The sequence below is a fragment of the Amblyraja radiata genome, chromosome 1 (assembly GCF_010909765.2).
Source record: "Amblyraja radiata isolate CabotCenter1 chromosome 1, sAmbRad1.1.pri, whole genome shotgun sequence".
Taxonomy (NCBI): domain Eukaryota; kingdom Metazoa; phylum Chordata; class Chondrichthyes; order Rajiformes; family Rajidae; genus Amblyraja; species Amblyraja radiata.
This window is the reverse complement of record NC_045956.1, coordinates 165,572,473-165,592,447: the sequence shown is the minus strand read 5'-3', so window position 1 is coordinate 165,592,447 and position 19,975 is coordinate 165,572,473. Positions and strand designations below refer to the sequence as shown.

The 19,975-nt window shown below is 45.4% G+C and overlaps 1 protein-coding gene across 3 annotated transcripts in view; it reads left to right on the top strand.

The window, feature by feature from the left end:
• The first annotated feature begins 4,986 nt into the window (after positions 1-4,986).
• Positions 4,987-19,975, top strand: part of uvssa (UV stimulated scaffold protein A) — a 121,390-nt gene continuing 106,401 nt past the window's right edge. Inside the window, exons 1-5 of one of the 3 annotated variants that reach the window (XM_033034713.1) lie at positions 4,987-5,527; positions 10,906-11,017; positions 16,847-17,177; positions 18,101-18,221; positions 18,671-19,072. In XM_033034713.1, coding sequence (XP_032890604.1) covers positions 10,908-11,017; positions 16,847-17,177; positions 18,101-18,221; positions 18,671-19,072 — 964 coding nt within the window. In that variant the 5' untranslated portion in view covers positions 4,987-5,527; positions 10,906-10,907. Of the gene's footprint in view, positions 5,528-6,439; positions 6,461-7,261; positions 7,304-10,905; positions 11,018-16,846; positions 17,178-18,100; positions 18,222-18,670; positions 19,073-19,975 lie in introns of those variants that run through there. The other 2 variants (XM_033034714.1, XM_033034712.1) reach the window with 2 other exon arrangements.

Here is a 19,975-nt window from a genome sequence, read left to right as displayed (position 1 = left end):
TTACCTGTCCATGATTGTCACTGGCTTACATTCTGGAACTTCCCATCAAAAAGTACTGGGGGTAGATTCACGAGCACTATAGAATTTAAAGTTGGTGGTTTACAGGTGATGAGCAGTTATGGATAAGCCAAGCATGTTTACATGCCTGTATTGCCCCCTTCCCAAGCATGAAATAAAAACAAGATCTGATGAAGAATTGGAACTTGAAACGTTAGCTGTTTCTCTTTCTACAGGCGCTGTCTGACCTGCTGAGTCTTTCCAGCTTTTTGTTTTGGGAATTTAAAAGAAACATTAGCAGCCATACTGTAGGTCTCTTCAAGTGTTGAAGCCCGAGCGCCGATCAGGGTGTCACACCATGCATTGCTTCTTGTCAACCCAGAAAACCCCCATTTCTGTTCTCTGATTGTTGCTAGCCAGACAATCTATCCATACCAATGTTTCCTTTGACATCAGGCCTTTTACTATTTTCAATAAGTTGTTTATTACAGAATTACTTTTCAGAAAATGTTTCCCTTATGAAAAACTAATAAAACCATCTGTCTTTTGCTAAATGGAATTGAATAGGATAATGGATAGTAGTGTTATCACTTTCAATACTTGTATTTTCTTCGCTGTTAAATGGATGTAATTAAAGACTTCCACAGCACAAGTGCCAGCATAAAACATACATGAAAATTGGAACTTAATGTCCACATTGCCTACTGTCAGGATGCATAACATCTCTATACAGTCTCTACTATAGACTCCATCTACACTTCACTGCGTCGGGAAAACAACTAACATATACAAGGACCATACCCACCTCGGTCATTCTTACTTCTCTTTGCTCCCATTAGGCAGAAGATTGAGTCTTGAAAACATTACCAATCATAAAGAAGCTTTAAATCATGTACATCAGACCTAGCTACAGCTTCTTCCACTGATCAAACTTTTGAACGGACCTTACATAAGCTAGGGTACTGTCCCCAATTTTCCAACTGACCTCATTGCGGAATTGTTACGCTACAATACTGAGAAACTACATTCTGCACTCGGGCAATTTTTCTCTTTGATCTACCTGCTATACGTGATAAACATAAGAATCGTCCATTAATAGCTGTGGGGCGAGACAAGTCGTAGAACAAGTGTGGGGGGTGAGAGAGTGAAAGCAAAGGTTACTTTGTAGATTGGTTACTTTACTTACTAACCAATGTAGTGCTTTATTATAAGCTCCGCCTACTACCACAATATTAATATTATAGCAACCCGACATGTGCTGCTAGTAAGTAGTGCTGCATAGTAGGAGTAACAAGCTGTAGTGTGTGTATACATTACTCAATAAATATTGTTATACCAGATCTGTGATCTACTCAACATAGTGTCAGAAGTGGGATTGTGGGATGGAGAGATAGAGGGCGAGATAGAAGGGGAGAGAGGGGAGGGTCAGTTGGATTTAGACCCTATCTTCCCACTACCTCGTAACCTTTGACTTTTGATGTTTTCTTGCTTTCTTGCCGCCCTGCCTCACTTCCTCTGGGAAGGGGGGTTCGCGTGAATCCATCAGATTATGTTCAGCCTCCTGGGTTGCCGTTCTGGTTGTGGCCTTCAGCGTTTTACGCAGGTTCGAGACCTCATTTTCCACTTGATGTTTAACTTTTTGCTGATGTTCTTTATATTGATCGGAGTGTCCAATTTGGTCTTCAATACCAGCTAAAACAACATCACACCCATTACACCAGTCCTGCAGAGTTCCAGCCATAATGCTGAGGTCCTGTGATCGGATATCTCTGCCAATGGATGGACCGACCGATCTCCAGTGGTTAGTTTCGCTGGTCCAGTTTGCCGTGGACCACGTTGGCGTAGATCGCCACAAAGTTGTTGAGTAAATCACACATACTCACAGATCTGGTATAACAATATTTATTGAGTAACGTATAAAACACACTTCAGCATGTTACTCCTATCATGCAGCAGTACTGATTGGCAGCATGACGGATTGTGATAATATGAATGGTGGTAGTAGGGGGAGCTTATAATAATAAAGCACTACATTGGTTAGTAAGTAAAGTAACCAATCTACATGCTTTTCTGGCCCAGAATGACCGAATTTGTGCGTGAGAAAGTTCAAACCTGCGATGAACAGCCGTCTGAAAATGACCAGTTCACAGTAATGATGGTGTCGTACGTACCTACAGAATGCCTCAGCAACCTGGCAGAGCATACGGCTGCGGATACTTTACAGCTACTGTCTTCAGTCATCCGGCATGGCTGGCCGGATAAACAATATCGCGCTCCACTTCCTATTCGCCCATACTACCTGATTCACGCCGAACTTCGAAAGTCAAAGGTTTACGAGGTAGCGGGGAGATATGGTCTAAATCCGACTGACCCCCCTTCTCTCTCTCCCCCCAGAATCCCACTTCTGACACCATGTTGAGTCAATTACACATACTCACAGATCTGGTAAAATAATATTTATTGAGTAACGTATATAACACACTACAGCATGTTACTCGTACCATGCAGCAGTACTGACTGGCAGCACATGTCGGGTTGTGATAATATGAATGGTGTGGTAGTAGGCGGAGCTTATAATAATAAAGCACTACATTGGTTAGTAAGTAAAGTAACCAATCTACTACTTGAAGTTAGAGGAATACTGCTGGGTTGTCATAAATGATAGAAGAATTAGGCCATTCGGCCCATCAAGTATACTCCGCCATTCAATCGTGGCTGATCTATCTGTCCTTCCTAACCCCATTCTCCTGCCTTCTCCCCTTAACCCTTATCACACGGGCTGTAAGTTACCATATCTCTAGTTTCCCTCTCCCATGACTGTCTGAAGAAGGTCTCAATTCGAAACATCACTCATTTCTTCACTCCAAAGATGCTGCCTTAACCGCTGAGTTACTCTAGCGCTTTGTCTATCTTCGGTGTAAACTAGCATATGCAGTTCCTTCCGACCTACCTGTGTATGGCTTGATTGTATTCATGTATAGTATTCTTTGATTTCATCACAGGTAAAAGTTTTCACTGTACGTCAGTGCCCTTGACAATAATGAACCTAAACTATTACTGCACTATTTGTTTGTGCACCTGCATAAGTGGGGGATGACAGACAGCCCTGCTTGCGACTGTGGACATCCAGACCAGACTATCCCACACATGGAGAATGACTGCCCACTGAGGCTTTTCCCCGGGGACATCAAAGCCATCCACCAAGTAACTGACGCTGTCCTGGCCTGGATGTCTACCCTTGATCTACAACTTTAGGCTGTGCATGCCATATACAAGAAGAAAATTACTGCACTGGAGTCACGACTGCACACAACAGTAGGGTTGGGATGGAACCTCGGCATCATATTAAGATGGCGGCCTGCGTTCAGGGTTCACCTCAGGCAGCGGCGCTGCTACAGAGGCAGCTCGACCCCTGTGTATAATCTCCAGTGGTTATGTCTAAATCTAGGTGGTGTAGCGGTAAAGCTACTTCCTTACAGCACCAGAGACCCGGGTTCGATCCTGACTACAGGTGCTGTTTGTACAGTTTGTACGTTCTCCCCGTGACCTGCGTGGGGTTTCTCCGAGATCTTCGGTTTCTTTTCACACTCCAGACGTACAGGTTTGTAAGTGAATTGGCTTGGTATACATGTAACATTGTCCCTAGTATGTATAGGGTAGTATTAATGTTCAGGGATCGCTGGTCAGTGCGGACTCGGTGGGCCGGAGGGCCTGTGTCTGTGCTGGGTTAAGGTGAAGGGGTAAAGATTACCCCAAGGGTAACCTTTTTCCACGCAAAGGGTGGTGTTCAGAACGAGGTGTCGGACGAGGTAGTTGAGGCAGGTAGTATCATAGCGTTTAAGAAATGGACAGGTACATGGATAGGTAGACACAGGTAGAGGGATATGGGCCCAACGCAGGCAGGTGGAAATAGTGTAGATGGGACATGTGGTTGGTTTGAGCAAGTTGGGCCGAAGAGCTGTGAGACACTGAAACGTAGACAGGGTAATTGTTTCGCTGAACACCTTCGCTCATTCCGCCTAGGCCCACATGATCTCCAGGTTGTCAAACACTTTAACTCCCCCTCTGATTCCCACACAGACCTTTCTGTCCTGGGCCTCCTCCATTGTCAGAGTGAGGCCAAACGCAAATTGGAGGAATGGCACCTCATATTTCACTTGGGCAACTTACACCCCAGCGATATGAATATTGAAGGTCTGAAGTGTCTCGACCTGAAACGTCACCCATTCCTTCTATCCAGAGATGCTGCCTGTCCCGCTGAGTTACTCCAGGATTTTGTGTCTATCTTTGGTATCTCCAACTTCAAGTAACCCTTGCACCCCCCTCTCTCTCTGTCCCTCCACTGCCCCCAGTCGTTGTACCAGTTTGACAAAATTGCTGGAGAAACACAGTGTGTGCAGCAGCATCTATGGAGCGAAGGAAATAGGCAACGTTTCGGGCCAAAATCCCTCTTTAGACCCATTTCGGCCCGAAACGTTGACTATTTCCTTCGCTCCATAGATGCTGAGTTTCTCCAGCAATTTTGTCTACCTTCGATTTTCCAGCATCTGCAGTTCTTTCTTAAACGTTGTACTAGTTTCATTGTCATCCTGGTGAGTTTGTCTATATTTCATCTACCCCACAGCCAACAATGGCCTGTTTCCCTAATCACCGTTACATTTTTGCACATCTTTCATTTATTTGTTCTATACATCTCTATATCACCGCCTATATCTCTCATTTCCCTTTCACCTGATTCTTCGTCTGAAGCATCTTTGGTCTGAAGCAAAGATCCTATAGCGGAGGATCTTTGGTCTGAAGAAGGGTCAGATCGCGAACAGGAAACGGGCGGCACAACAGGAAGTCCCGCCCACGCATCCCACCTGCCCACCCGAATGGCGGCGCCCAAAGATCTATGGTGGCGCCTGTGGTCTTTGGCGGCGCCTGTGGCGTCCGTGAGGAACACTTGATTCTGATTGGCCACAGTCGCTGCCATTCAGCCGTGTGTGCATGCTGGGCTTGGTGACGCGGTTGACCTCTCCGCGCGGCGGGCGGGCCGTTGGAGAAGCGTCTCCGGCCCAACCGTCGCTGTGCCTCCCCCTCCCCTCCACACACACACACACGCACGCACGCGCGCGCGCGGTGACCACGAACAACCCGCTGACCGCACTCATCCTCATTATAGCCCCACATACAGACCTTTCACCTAATCCCCGGTAACGTGTCCAAAGGTCCCAAGGCGCTTGCTTTACTTCACAGCAGTGTCATCGAACTAAACTGATCTCAACCCAACTTAACTCTCGGACAGTAGTTGTGCAGAAAAGGAACTGCAGCTGCTGGTTTACGCCGAAGGCAGACACAAAATCCTGGAGTAACTCAGCGGGACTGGCAGCGTCTGTGGAGAGAAGGAATAGGTGAAGTTTCAGGTCGAGACCCTTCTTCAAACAACTCCAGGACAGTTGGTGCGGAAGGAACTGCAGGTGCTGGTTTGCACCGAAGATAGATACAAAATACTGGAGTAACTCAGCGGGTCAACTACATGATTAAAAAGGTAAGTTTTAAGAAGCTTTTCGAGTAGTTAATGGGGGAAATTCTAGAGCTCGTGGCTTTGAAGGTTGGATATATGGATTTTGGTTGAAGGGAGTGGGGGTGGTGGAGGAACTCTGTTCTGGGGTAGATGGGGAAAGTTACAACTTGGGTGGGTTTGGGTCATTCATAGAGGTCTTGGAACATGAGGGGTGGGAATTTTAAAATCGTGACAAAATCACATTACAGGACATTTTTCCAATACATCTTACTTTTCAGTCCACCAAAATTGAATTTGACAAGGCTCTTGATGTCACATTCTCTCAAGGGATGGTACCTGACTTAAGGGCCTGTCCCACTGTACGAGGTAATTCAAGAGTTCTCCCGAGTTTTCCCCTGATTCGAACTCGGAGAATGTCCGTAGCGGATCCGTAGGAGTTCGTGGATGTCTCGTAGCGGCTCGTACGAGTAACGGTAGGTACTCGGGAAATCCGGTAAACTAGGGACGTTTTTTCAACGCTGTGAAAAATGTCCACGAGTAAAAAAATACTTGCGATTGAAAAAAATTGTTACTTTTTATTCGTACGAGCCGCTATGAGACATCCACAAACTCCTACGGACCCGCTACGGACATTCTCCGAGTTCGAATCAGGGGAAAACTCAGGAGAACTCTTGAATTACCTCGTACAGTGGGACAGGCCCTTTACTTCGTATGGCATAATCCTGGATCTGGATGTAGTACGCTGAAAAGCTCTAGGTAGAGCATCACTCAGCACTAGACAATTGTTTTACATTTTATCAAGCCAATTAACCTACAAACCTGTACGTCTTTGGAGTGTGGGAGGAAACCGAAGATCTCGGAGAAAACCCACGCAGATCACGGGGAAAACGTACAAACTCCATACAGACAGCACCCGTAGTCGGGATCGAACCCGGGTCTCTGGCACTGCATTTTGCTGTAAGGCAGCAACTCTACAGCTGCGTCACCGTAACTGCCTAAAGTTGTAGGATAACTTGTTCTATTTGATCTTACTTGATTGTGCACGCCAGGTTGATTGCATTCGTTGAAACAGGGCGGAGCACGTGATGGTTGCAATCTCCCACCCCACTGATTTACGGAGTTAGAGTCATAGAGGCATACAGCACAGGAACAGGCCAACCTGTCCATGCCTGTGCAAGTGTCTTTTAAATGTTGTTATTGTATGCCTCAACTAGCTCTACTGGCAGCCCATTCCATATGCCCACCACCTATGGTAAAAGTTGCCTCTCAGGTTCCTATTAAATCTGTCCCCTCTCACCTTAAACGGATGGCCTCTGGTCCTTGATTCTCCTACCCTGGGTAAAAGAATGTGCATTCACCCTATCTATTCTCCTGATATTAATCCGTTTCCCCCTATCCTACATCTGGACCAGGATCTGCCTTTCATCCCATGCGTCTCCACGTTTAACAGATCACCCTCTGCCATTTATGATAACCTCCAATCTGATGCAACTATTACACACGCCATCCCTCTTAACCATCCACACCTCTCTTTCAAATCTTTGCAAACACAAAGTGATTGCCCCTTCCACAACATTCAAAGAGCAAGGATTAACGGGTCCCTTTCAGAATGCCAGGCAGTGACTACTGGGGTACCGCAAGGCTCGGTGCTGGGACCGCAGCTATTTACAATATATATTAATGATTTAGATGAAGGGATTACAAGTAACATTAACAAATTTGCAGATGACACAAAGCTGAGTGGCAGTGTGAACTGTGAGGAGGATGCTATGAGAATGCAGGGTGACATGGACAGGTTGGGTGAGTGGGCAGATGCATGGCAGATGGAATGGAATGCGTTTTATTGTCATTCAAACAACTTGGTTTGAACAAAACTGCATTTTCTACAGTCTTACATTACAAAAAAAAACCTAAGACCCACACTTAAAATAGTTTACATAAACATCCATCACAGTGGATCTCCAACATCTCCTCACTGTGATGGAAGGCAAAGTCTTATCTCTTCCCTTTGTTCTTCTCCCGTGGTCCAGCAGTCCAACGATGTTATCGGCTCACGATGTTAAAGCTCCCGGTGGGCAATGGTAAGTCCCGTGGCCATTTCAGCCGCGCCGGGCAATGTAAGGCCCCGCTCCAAGTCCTTTAAACGCCGCGATTCCAGCGGGAGAAGTTGCCATTGCGGGAGCTCCGAAAAGCGGTCTCCCACCAAGGACCTGCGAGCTCCCGATGTTCCTGTCCACCGGGCCTGCGGCCGGAGCCTCCGAAGTCGGGTCGCAGCCATGCAGCACCATAGTTCTTCCCATTCCGAAGACGGCCAGCTCCGTGATATCAGGTCCACAGGCTCCGCGACTGGACCCCTCAGGTTGATCCCGGCCGGTGGCCGCTGCCGGCTCCATGATGTTAGGCCCAACGACATCGGAGACCAGACAGGGAAAAAGTCGGGTCCCCGTACAGGGAGGAGATTAACGGTTTCCCCCACCCCTCCCCACCCCCCACATATACACAACTAAAGAAAAATAATAAAAACTAGAGTCAAGACATACATTTAACGAGACAAAAAAAAAATGTTAGGAGACAGACGGACTGTAGTCGAGCTGCCACACACAGATGCAGTTTAATGTGGATAAATGTGATGTTATCCACATTGGTAGCAAAAACAGGAAGGCAGATTATTATCTAAATGGTGTCTATTTGGAAAAAAGGGAAGTATAATGGGATCTGGGGGTCCTTGTTCATCAGAATGAAAGTAAGCATGCAGGTACAGCAGGCAGTGAAGAAGGAGTTGAGTATAGGAGCAAAGAGGTCCTCCTGCAGTTGTACAGGGCCCTAGTGAGACCACACCTGGAGTATTGTGTGCAGTTTTGGTCTCGAAATTTGAGGAAGGACATTTTTGCAATTGAGGTAGTGCAGCGTTGATTCCCGGGATGGCGGGACTGTCATATGCTGAGTGAATGGAGTGGCTGGCCTTGTATACTCTGGAATTTAGAAGGATGAGAGGATATCATATTGAAACATATAAGATTATTAAGTGTTCAAAAGGGAACTGCAGATGCTGGAATATCGAAGGTACACAAAATTGCTGGGGAAACTCAGCGGGTGCAGCAGCATCTATGGAGCGAAGGAAATAGGCGATGTTTCGGGCCGAAACCCTTCTTCAGACTGATGGGGGGTGGGGGAAAGAAAGAAGGAAAAGGGGAGGAGGAGGAGGAGCCCGAGGGCGGGCGGATGGGAGGGTGGGAGGAGACAGCTAGAGGGTTAAGGAAGAGGAGGAGACAGCAAGGGCTAGCCAAATTGGGAGAATTCTATGTTAATGCCATAAGGACGCAAGGTCCCCAGACGGCAATGGAGGAGACCCAGGACAGAGAGGTCGGATTGGGAATGGGAGGGGGAGTTGAAGTGCTGAGCCACCGGGAGGTCAGGTAGGTTATTGCGGACTGAGCGGAGGTGTTCGGCGAAACGATCGCCCAACCTACGCTTGGTCTCACCGATGTAAATCAGCTGACATCTAGAGCAGCGGATGCAGTAGATGAGGTTGGAGGAGATACAGGTGAACCTTTGTCGCACCTGGAACGACTGCTTGGGACCTTGGATGGAGTCGAGGGGGGAGGTGAAGGGACAGGTGTTGCATTTCTTGCGGTTGCAACGGAAAGTGCCCGGGGAGGGGGTGGTGCGGGAGGGAAGGGAAGAATTGACGAGGGAGTTGCGGAGGGAGCGGTCTTTGCGGAAGGCAGACATGGGGGGAGATGGGAAGATGTGGCGAGTGGTGGGGTCACGTTGGAGGTGGCGGAAATGGCGGAGGATTATGTGTTGTATTTGCCGGCTGGTGGGGTGAAAGGTGAGGACCAGAGGGACTCTGCCCTTGTTGCGTGTGCGGGGATGGGGAGAGAGAGCAGTGTTACGGGGTATGGATGAGACCCTGGTGTGAGCCTCATCTATGGTGGCGGAGGGGAATCCCCGTTCCCTGAAGAACGAGGACATTTCCGATGCCCTGGTATGAAATGTCTCATCCTGGGAACAGATGTGGCGTAGGCGGAGGAATTGGGAGTAGGGGATGGAGTCTTTACAGGGGGCAGGGTGGGAAGACGTGTAGTCCAGATAGCCATGTGAGTCAGTGGGTTTGTAATGTATGTCGGTCAGGAGTCTGTCCCCTGCGATGGAGATGGTGAGGTCAAGGAATGGTAGGGACGTGTCGGAAATCGTCCAGGTGTATTGGAGTGCCGGATGGAAGTTGGTGGTGAAGTGGATGAAGTCAGTCAGTTGTGTGTAGGTGCAGGAGGTGGCGCCAAAGCAGTCGTCAATGTAACGGAGGTAGAGGTCGGGGATGGGGGCCCTGGTACGTCTCGAACATGGATTGTTCAACGTACCCGACAAAGAGGCAGGCGTAGCTGGGGCCCATGCGTGTGCCCATAGCTACGCCTTGTGTTTGGAGGAAATGGGAGGAGTCAAATGTAAAGTTGTTGAGGGTGAGGACCAACTCCGCTAAGCGGAGGAGAGTGTCAGTGGCTGGGTATAGGTTGCTCCTCTGGTCGAGGAAGAACCGGAGGGCTCCGAGGCCATCCTGGTGGGGGATGGAGGTGTAGAGTGACCGGACATCCATGGTGAAGATGAGGGGGTGAGGGCCCAGAGAGTGGAATGCGTGGAGGCGGCGGAGAGTGTCTGAGGTGTCTAGAACATAGGTGGGGAGGGATTTGACCAAGGGGGATCGGCCCGAAACGTCGCCTATTTCCTTCGCTCCATAGATGCTGCTGCACCCGCTGAGTTTCCCCAGCAATTTTGTGTACCTAAGATTATTAAGTGTTTGGACATGCTGGAGGCAGGAAACATGTTCCCGATGTTGGGGCAGTCCAGAACCAGGGGCCACAGTTTAAGAATAAGGGGTAAGCCATTTAGAATGGGGACGAGGAAACACTTTTTCTCTCAGAGAGTTGTGAGTTTGCGGAATTCTCTGGCTGCGGCGGGGACTTTAAATCTCGACCGCCGGCCTGCGGCCTACAACAATCTAAAGCCACGGTCTCCGGTGAGGAAGAGCCGATCCTGGACTGACTGGACTCTGGTCCTGTACACGGGGGGGAAATGGAGGAGGACTGGCCAAATTTTTGTGCCTTCCACCACAGTGATGAATGCTGTGGTGGATGTTTGTGTTACAGTTTTATTGTGTGTTCTTTATTATTGTACTGCTGCTGACAACCCAAATTTCCTCCAACCCTGGTTGTGTGGCAATAAATTATATCTATATCTATCTGTATCTATATCTATATCAGAGGGCGGTGGAGGCGGGTTCTCTGGATACATTCAAGAGAGGTAGATAGGGCTCTTAAACCTGGACCCAGTTGCTATAAAAATATAACTTTAGGAGTGATTGAATTCACAATGTATGTACATATTGTGTTCTTACTGCTTTGCAGGAATGGAAGTTGGGCCGGATGAGAAGCTTTCTCAGCTGGTGGAAGATCTCACCACCTCAGGACAGCAAGTACTAAATCCAGATAAGATGAGGGAACTGAAGAAAATCTGCAAGTATGGAGTTGGATATTGCTAAAATACATTGTTTTTGAAGGAGTAGATTAGAGGTTACAGAATTGTGCCTGTAATTTTATTGCACCATAAATTCCTGAATGTCTACGTATCAAGTCATAGAATCATGTAAAAGTAGAGAGCAAAACAGTCGTTTGCGGTCCACAATAGAACTGATTCCGTTCTATTCTGTTCTGTAGTTTTTGCACAATCTGCAGGCATTGCCACTTTCATTTCACTGCACATCTTGTATGTGTACATCACAAATAAACTTGACTTGACCTCATCCATGCGAACTTTGATGTCTATCTATGCTTATCCCATTGTCTGTAAGGGGTTCTATTCCTTTCCTATCTAAATGCCTTTTAACCATTGTAATAATATCTGCCTCAACTACCACTACTGACGTCTCTGACATTTTCGCCACTTCCAACATGATCCCACCACTTGCCTCATCTTCCAATCTCCTCCCCTGCCTGCTTTCCGCAGAGACCGCTCCCTCCGTAACTCCCTGGTCAATTCGTCCCTTCCCACCCGAACCACTCCCTTTCCAGGCACTTTCCCTTGCAACCGCAGGAAATGCTACACTTGTTGCTTTACATAGTTATACTATGCAGCAATACATAGAAGTACCTACTAGAGAAGGGGCGGTGCTGGACCTCCTGTTAGGAAATGAGACGGGTCAGGTGGCAGAGGAATGCGTTGGGGAACAGTTCGGGACCAGTGATCACAATACCATTAGTTTCAATATAATTATGGAGAGGGTCAGAACTGGACCTAGGGTTGAGATTTTTGATTGGAGAAAGGCTAACTTTGAGGAGATGCGAAAGGATTTAAAAGGAGTAAATTGGGACATTTTGTTTTATGGAAAGATGTGGAAGAGAAATGGAGTACATTTAAAGGTGAAATTTTAAGAGTACAGAATCTTTATGTCCCTGTTCGGTTGAAAGGAAATAGTAAAAATTGGAAAGAGCCATGGTTTTCAAGGGAAATTGGACACTTGGTTCGGAAAAAGAGGGAGATCTACAATAATTATAGGCAGCATGGAGTAAATGAGGTGCTTGAGGAGTATAAAGAATGTAAAAAGAATCTTAAAGAAATTAGAAAAGCTAAAAGAAGATATGAGGTTGCTTTGGCAAGTACGGTGAAAGTAAATCCAAAGGGTTTCTACAGCTATATTAATAGCAAAAGGATAACGAGGGATAAAATTGGTCCATTAGAGAGTCAGAGTGGACAGCTATCTGCAGAGCCAAAAGAGATGGGGGAGATATTGACCATTTCTTTTCTTCGGTATTCACCAAGGAGAAGGATATTGAATTATGTGAGGTAAGGGAAACAAGTAGAGTAGCTATGGAAACTATGAGATTCAAAGAAGAGGAAATACTGACACTTTTGAGAAATATAAAAGTGGATAAGTCTCCAGGTCCGGACAGGATATTCCCTAGGACATTGAGGGACGTTAGTGTAGAAATAGCAGGGGCTATGACAGAAATATTTCAAATGTCATTAGAAACGGGAATAGTGCCGGAGGATTGGCGTACTGCGCATGTTGTTCCATTGTTTAAAAAGGGGTCTAAGAGTAAACCTAGCAATTATAGACCTGTTAGTTTGACGTCAGTGGTGGGCAAATTAATGGAAAGGATACTTAGAGATAATATATATAAGCATCTGGATAAACAGGGTCTGATTAGGAACAGTCAACATGGATTTGTGCCTGGAAGGTCATGTTTGACTAATCTTGAATTTTTTGAAGAGGTTACTCGGGAAATTGATGAGGGTAAAGCAGTGGATGTTGTATATATGGACTTCAGTAAGGCCTTTGACAAGGTTCCTCATGGAAGGTTGGTTAAGAAGGTCAATGGTTGGGTATTAATGGTGGAGTAGCAAGATGGATTCAACAGTGGCTGAATGGGAGATGCCAGAGAGTAATGGTGGATGGTTGTTTGTCAGGTTGGAGGCCAGTGACTAGTGGGGTGCCACAGGGATCTGTGTTGGGTCCACTGTTGTTTGTCATGTACATCAATGATCTGGATGATGGTGTGGTAAATTGGATTAGTAAGTATGCAGATGATACTAAGATAGGTGGGGTTGTGGATAATGAAGTAGATTTTCAAAGTCTACAGAGATTTATGCCAGTTGGAAGAGTGGGCTGAAAGATGGCAGATGGAGTTTAATGCTGATAAGTGTGAGGTGCTACATCTTGGCAGGACAAATCAAAATAGGACGTACATGGTAAATGGTAGGGAATTGAAGAATGCAGGTGAACAGAGGGATCTGGGAATAACTGTGCACAGTTCCCTGAAAGTGGAATCTCATGTAGATAGGGTGGTAAAGAAAGCTTTTGGTGTGCTGGCCTTTATAAATCAGAGCATTGAGTATAGAAGTTGGAATGTAATGTTAAAATTGTACAAGGCATTGGTGAGGCCAATTCTGGAGTCTGGTGTACAATTTTGGTCGCCTAATTATAGGAAGGATGTCAACAAAATAGAGAGAGTACAGAGGAGATTTACTAGAATGTTGCCTGGGTTTCAGCAACTAAGTTACAGAGAAAGGTTGAACAAGTTAGGGCTTTATTCTTTGGAGTGCAGAAGGTTAAGGGGGGACTTGATAGAGGTCTTTAAAATGATGAGAGGGATAGACAGAGTTGACGTGGATAAGCTTTTCCCACTGAGAGTAGGGAAGATTCAAACAAGGGGACATGACTTGAGAATTAAGGGACTGAAGTTTAGGGGTAACATGAGGCGGAACTTCTTTACTCAGAGTGGTGGCTGTGTGGAATGAGCTTCCAGTGAAGGTGGTGGAGGCAGGTTCGTTTTTATCATTTAAAAATAAATTGGATAGTTATATGGACGGGAAAGGAATGGAGGGTTATGGTCTGAGCGCAGGAATATGGGACTATGGGAGAATACGTGTTCGGCACGGACTAGAAGGGTCGAGATGGCCTGTTTCCGTGCTGTAATTGTTATATGGTTTACCTCCCCCCTTGACTCCATTCAAGGACCCAAGCAGTCTTTCCAGGTGCAGAGGTTCACCTGCACCTCCTCCAAACTCATCTATTGCATCCGCTGCTCTAGATGTCAGCTGCTCTACATCGGTGAGATCAAGCGTAGGCTTGGCGATCGCTTCGTCCAGCACCTCTGCTTGGTTCGCAACCTGATCTCACGGTAGCTCAGCACTTCAACTCCCCCTCCCATTCTGAATCCGACCTTTCTGTCCTGGGCCTCCTCCATGGCCAGAGTGAGGACCAACATAAATTGGAGGAGCAGCACCTCATATTTTGCTTGGGCAGTTTGCACCACAGCGGTATGAACATTGACTTCTCTAATTTCAGGTAGTCCCTACTTTCTCCTCTCCTTCCACTTCTCAGCTCTCCCTCAGCCCACTGTCTCCACCTCTTCCTTTCTTCTTCCCGCCACCCCACCCCCCCTCCCCCCCCCATCCTCACATCAGTCTGAAGTAGGGTCGACCCGAAACGTTGCCTATTTCCTTCGCTCCATAGATGCTGTCTCACCCGCTGAGTTTCTCCAGCATTTCTGTCTACCTTCGATTTTCCAGCATCTGCAGTTCCTTCTTAAACCACTAACGACTTGCTCCTATGTAATAACCAATCTCTGTAATGGAAAATGTTTCCCTCAGGTTTCCTTTAAAGTACATTTCGACAGGTACATAATAGGAAAGGTTTTGAAGAATATGGGTCAAATGGGGGGGGAAATTACACTAGCGTGGGAGATTTCGGTTGGCATTGGGTGAATCGGGTGAAGGAGCCAGTTTCTATGCTGTATGACTATGACTCTAAATTTCTCTCTTCTCACCATAAATGTGCCTTCTTGTTTCTGACTGACCTGGTCTGGGAAAAAGATTCAGACCATCCTATCTGCGCCCTTCATAATTTTGTAAACCTACATATGATCACCCAACAGCCTCCTACATTCCCGTGCATGTATGTCCATCCTATCCAATTACTTATAACTACAGCCCTTCATAGCAGATAACGTCCTGGTGAATCTCTTCTATGTCATCCCCCCTGTAGTTTGGTGACCAGCACTATACAGAATAATTGCAGTTCAATAAGTGCTTTGAACGAATTCTGGACAAGGTCATGCACAACACTTTCTTGTGAAGGAAGGTGACAAGAGGATGACACTCTGTTTCAGATCTTCGGTTAGTTAGTTGGACTCGTATTGGAATAATTTGGATTGTATTCTTGGTCAAGAAATTGTATTTGATGAAATAATATTTTTTTCACAATATAACATGATTGTGTGGGGGTTCCTGGGGAGTAGGCCACTCCCTGGTTCATCCCCCTCAGCACCTCATGGACAGATCCGGGAGCGGCTCCCAGCTGCGAAGATAAGAGCAGGGATTTTTGGCGCGAGACCAGTCATCAGTCTCTCACTGAAGCAGAGAGTAGTGTGCTGTGCTCATTAAAGCCTCTACAGAGTTTGCCTGGCTCCTCGCCTTCATTCCTGGTTCTTTTACATACCTGCTACAATTGTATATTTTTGAGCAGACCTTGCTTAATAAATGGAACAAAAAAAGCTGCAGATGCTGGGAATCTGAAACAATTATGAAATGGACATATTCATTGGAGCAAGAATCATTGGTAGAGAGAGAAACAGTCAATGTTTTGGGTCAATAGACAATAGGTGCAGGAGTAGGTTATTTGACCCTTCGAACCAGCACTGCCATTCAATGTGATCATGGCTGATCATCCCCAATCAGTATCCTGTTCCTGCCTTCTCCCCATATCCCCTGACTCTGCTATCTTTAAGAGCCCTATCTAGCTCTCTCGAAAGTATCCAGAGAACCAGCCTCCACCCCCCTCTGAGGCAGAGAATTCAAGGGCCCATCAACAGAAGTCAAAGCGAGAATGATTGTGTTATGTTGTAGAGAAGGGTGAGGGCTGGACAAAACTGAGAGAATGTCATACTCCTCTACATTTCAATATGTTTCCTTTGCTTTGATGCCAAGGTAACAATCACTATAAAAACTGACAGTTGCAGACACAAAAGGAAATGCATTGAACATGGTATAGTTACATCTGTGGATAGAGCGAAAAATAGTGGTTATCTGAAATTATTAAATTCAATAAGTGTGCTGAGGGCTGCTTTTAACTTCAGAAACAAGCTGAGACACTACTCAACCCCTATATTGGGCATCGTAAAAGCAAAATAGGTTAAAAGCAGAGAGGAGAGAGGTCAGAATAGCAGTGGACAAAAATTAAAGTAACAGGTTACCTAATCTGTTTAGTTTCTCCAGAAGAACACATTGCGAGCATTGAGTGCAATGCACTAATTTTGAAGAAGGAAATTGCGTCTTTCATCTTCCCACTGTCCAGGGGCCTAAATAATTCTTCTGATGTGAAACAGCAATTTGTATGCACTGCTTCCAATTTAGTGTTTCATATTTGGTGATTGATATGTTGTCTGCCACATAAGAAAATCTAAACTTAGTTTGGAGGACCACTTCGAAGAACACTTCCCATTCACTCTGCAAAACGTCCCTGAATTTCTATTTACCTGTCACTTTAATTCCCCATCCCACTCCTTCTCTGACTTCTGCCTTCAATCCCAGGACAATAGACAATAGGTCTCTCTCAATAGCACTCCCTCAATAGCAAGAATGCCCTTCCTCAAATATGGAGACCAAAGCTGCATACTATACTTCAGGTGTGGTCTCACTAGGGCCCTGTACAACTGCAGAAGGACCTCTTTGCTCCTGTACTCAACTCCTGTTGTTGTGAAGGCAAACATGCCATTCGCTTTCTTCACATAATTAAAATGTATTTACATTTTACAGGACACATAATTAAAATGTATTTACATTTTACAGGTTATCTGAGGAGTATGTCAAGCACGCGTACCACTTAATTATGAGACAGCTAAATCAAGAGCATGCAGAGATCCGCCTATCCGCTTTCCAAATAGCAAATGAACTCTTTATGCGTTCACATCAGTTTCGGTTGCTGCTTATTTCAAACTTTCAGGAATTCTTGGAATTGACGGTAGAAACAGATTATGAACAGCCTCTGCCTCCACCAAAAGAAGCAGCTCAAAAATTAAAGGAAATGGCAATTAAAACTGTCCAGGAGTGGCAAGACAAATATGGAGATGGTTACAAAAAACTCTCACTGGGTTATCATTTCCTGAAACAGATTAAGAAGGTGAGTACTTTTCGCCTCCTATTGATAAATCCCTGCATAAGTCCTTTAAATATTTAGGAATTGGTGCATGTCTTTAAAATAGGAAGCAGAAGGACAAAATGGGGGATGAATTCTCAGTGTTTTTGAGAGAGGATTGTCAACATACTGACCTGGAGAGCCACAAGGAATTTGGGTATCACTGGCAAAACGCGTCCATAATTGTCAATGAGGAGGTGGTGGTGTGATGTTGTTATGAATCACTGCAGCCTATCTGCTATTTTCAATTTTTTGGTGGTATCCCTAACATTGAGTGTGTTTATGTCCTAGATATTTGATGGCATGACCCATTTCTGAATCCCCCAACAACAACCTTAGGATTACAGTTAGCCAAAAAATGGAATGGGGTTGTATACTCTGCAGTGGCTACAAGAGTAGTTCAGAGGCTGGATATCCAGCAGTGAATGACTGACCTCTTGACACACCAGTGTACTTCCACCATCTACATGAGAAACATAATGGAATACCATCCACTTTCTGGATGAGAGCAGCTCCAATAACACTCATGAAGCTTGACCCTATCTTGGACAAAGCAGCTTGCATGATTGGCACTCTAACATCACTCTAGATGTTCATTCCCGTTCCACCTTGGCTATGCCTGTAGCAGATGATATCTGTGAAACTAATCCATTATGGCGTCACCCTACCAGACAAATGACCTGTACCACCAAGGGCAATAAAAGCAGCAGGCATACTGAATTGCCGCTATCGCTGAGTTCTTCCCGAAGTTGGAAACACATTTTATTCCTTCATTGTTGTAAAAGCTAAATCCTGTTTTGTTTTTTTTCTCTTTTCCTCAGCTGCATTGTGGAATTAGTGACCACCACCTTCTCAAGGGTAATATTGGATAGGCAATGAATGAAACATTTTGTCTCGTACACATACAGGTGGATTTTCAAGATATTCGGGCTAGAACTCAAGCTGAGCGAAAACGTGAGGAAGAGAGATCGAAAAGGCTGGAGAACATTAATAAAATGAAAGTGAAGAGAGTGGAAGAGGAAATGAAAGGTGTGCTATTAATTTCTTTTCTGTTGCGTTAAATCAAACTTGCTTGTGAAAAAACAAATTCATGCCAAGAAAATAAATGTGGAAATAAAGGGTTTCAGTACATTTAGTATGTAATGCACCATAATCCTACTGGCGACTGGCGTATGCTTCAGTCTATTGTGCCAAAACTACAGGTAACTAGTTCTTGATTATGACATTGGGAATTTATCTGATCTTCGCAGGGCTGTGGAAAAAAAATGAAAATGTGGCATGAACTATATTGTTCTTGGATCGAGCACAGACTCAATGGGTTGCATAACCTGTGCTCAATATTTTTGGTGATTGGTTTTCAGCCATTTTTTTTGCAAACTGGTTTATTTTTGTGATCTGATTTGATAATGTTTAATCTTGGAATGTATTTCTGTGGGTTGCTATTGTCTTGTTTTACCTTGTATTTTCCACCAAAACAGAGATGTCAGAAGAAATTGAAAACTCTCTGGCAGGAATGGAGGCATGCTTCAAATTACTACTCCCCAGTCTCTCCGAGTTCACTTTTAGTGATGAAGGCTCTCAGTGCAACCAAGACTCGCCTGATAAAACAGCAAATGGCAGCTCTACAACCAGCAGGCAGAGAGTTGACCACCAATGGGCCAGCAATCATATTGATGATGAGCAGCCTTGCAGCAGTAAAGACCTTTCCCCACAGCCTCTGGCGAACACAGCTCCTGAAGAGCAGCAATTGGATGAAGAGCTAGACAACTTCAGTCAAAATGAAGACGATGAAAGTGAAAATTTTGAAGACAATGAAGAAATGATCAGAAATTATGGGCTTCTTTCCCATAAATATTCTCTTGACTTAGAAATTAATACGGGTAAGTACAGGACACCATTTATTGCATTATTGATCATGAAATTGATCTGGCATCCATCCAGAAATTCTGATTGTCTGGCATGTGGTTCACTCATTTGTGTGGACTGTGAATTATGTATCTAGAAAGCAAGTAAGGCTATGGCCAGAACCATGACTCCACAGTGCAGAGTGAGAGGAAGGGGATGAGGGTCCAGGCTCTGAGCTAGGTGTGTGGTCCAGGGTGTGTCACGGGAATCCAAGGTGAGTTCGCCAAATGGCTTCGAGGAGGGAGTCAGAGTAGTTGTGGAGGGTTGTTTTTTTCTGATTGGAGGCTTGTAACCAGTGTAGTGTCACAGGGGTTGATGCAGATTTGCTGCTGATGGTTACAGAAAGAACAACAATACTTCACAGGAACAGGACCATCGGCCCACAATGTACATGCCAAACATGACGCCAAGACTAACTCTTATTTCATATCTACACCACTCACCTGCCTATATTTGGCCCATATCCCTCTAAACCTGTCCTATCCATGTCCCTGTCTGAATATTTCTTAAACATTGCGATAATACCTGCCTCAAACTAACTCCTTTTGCATGAAAAACGTACCCCTCAGTTTCATATTATGATCTATATCTATATCCCTACAGTTTAAAAAAAAAAAAAACTTCCAGTTGCCCCTCGTATGTACATTAACAATTTTGATGACTGTAGTTAATATTGTAACTGGACCAAACACAATATTCCACCACTCACCCATAGCCCCTAACTGCTCAGTTAAGTTTAAAATGGCAATAACTTGTAAAATATAAGATCAATGTGAACGCATCTCATTCTCCCCCTTCAGTCCCCTATTCCCCTCCTTCATTATCTTCTCTCTCCCCACCCTCCATCAACCCTCCTCTGCATCCTCCCCTCACCCATC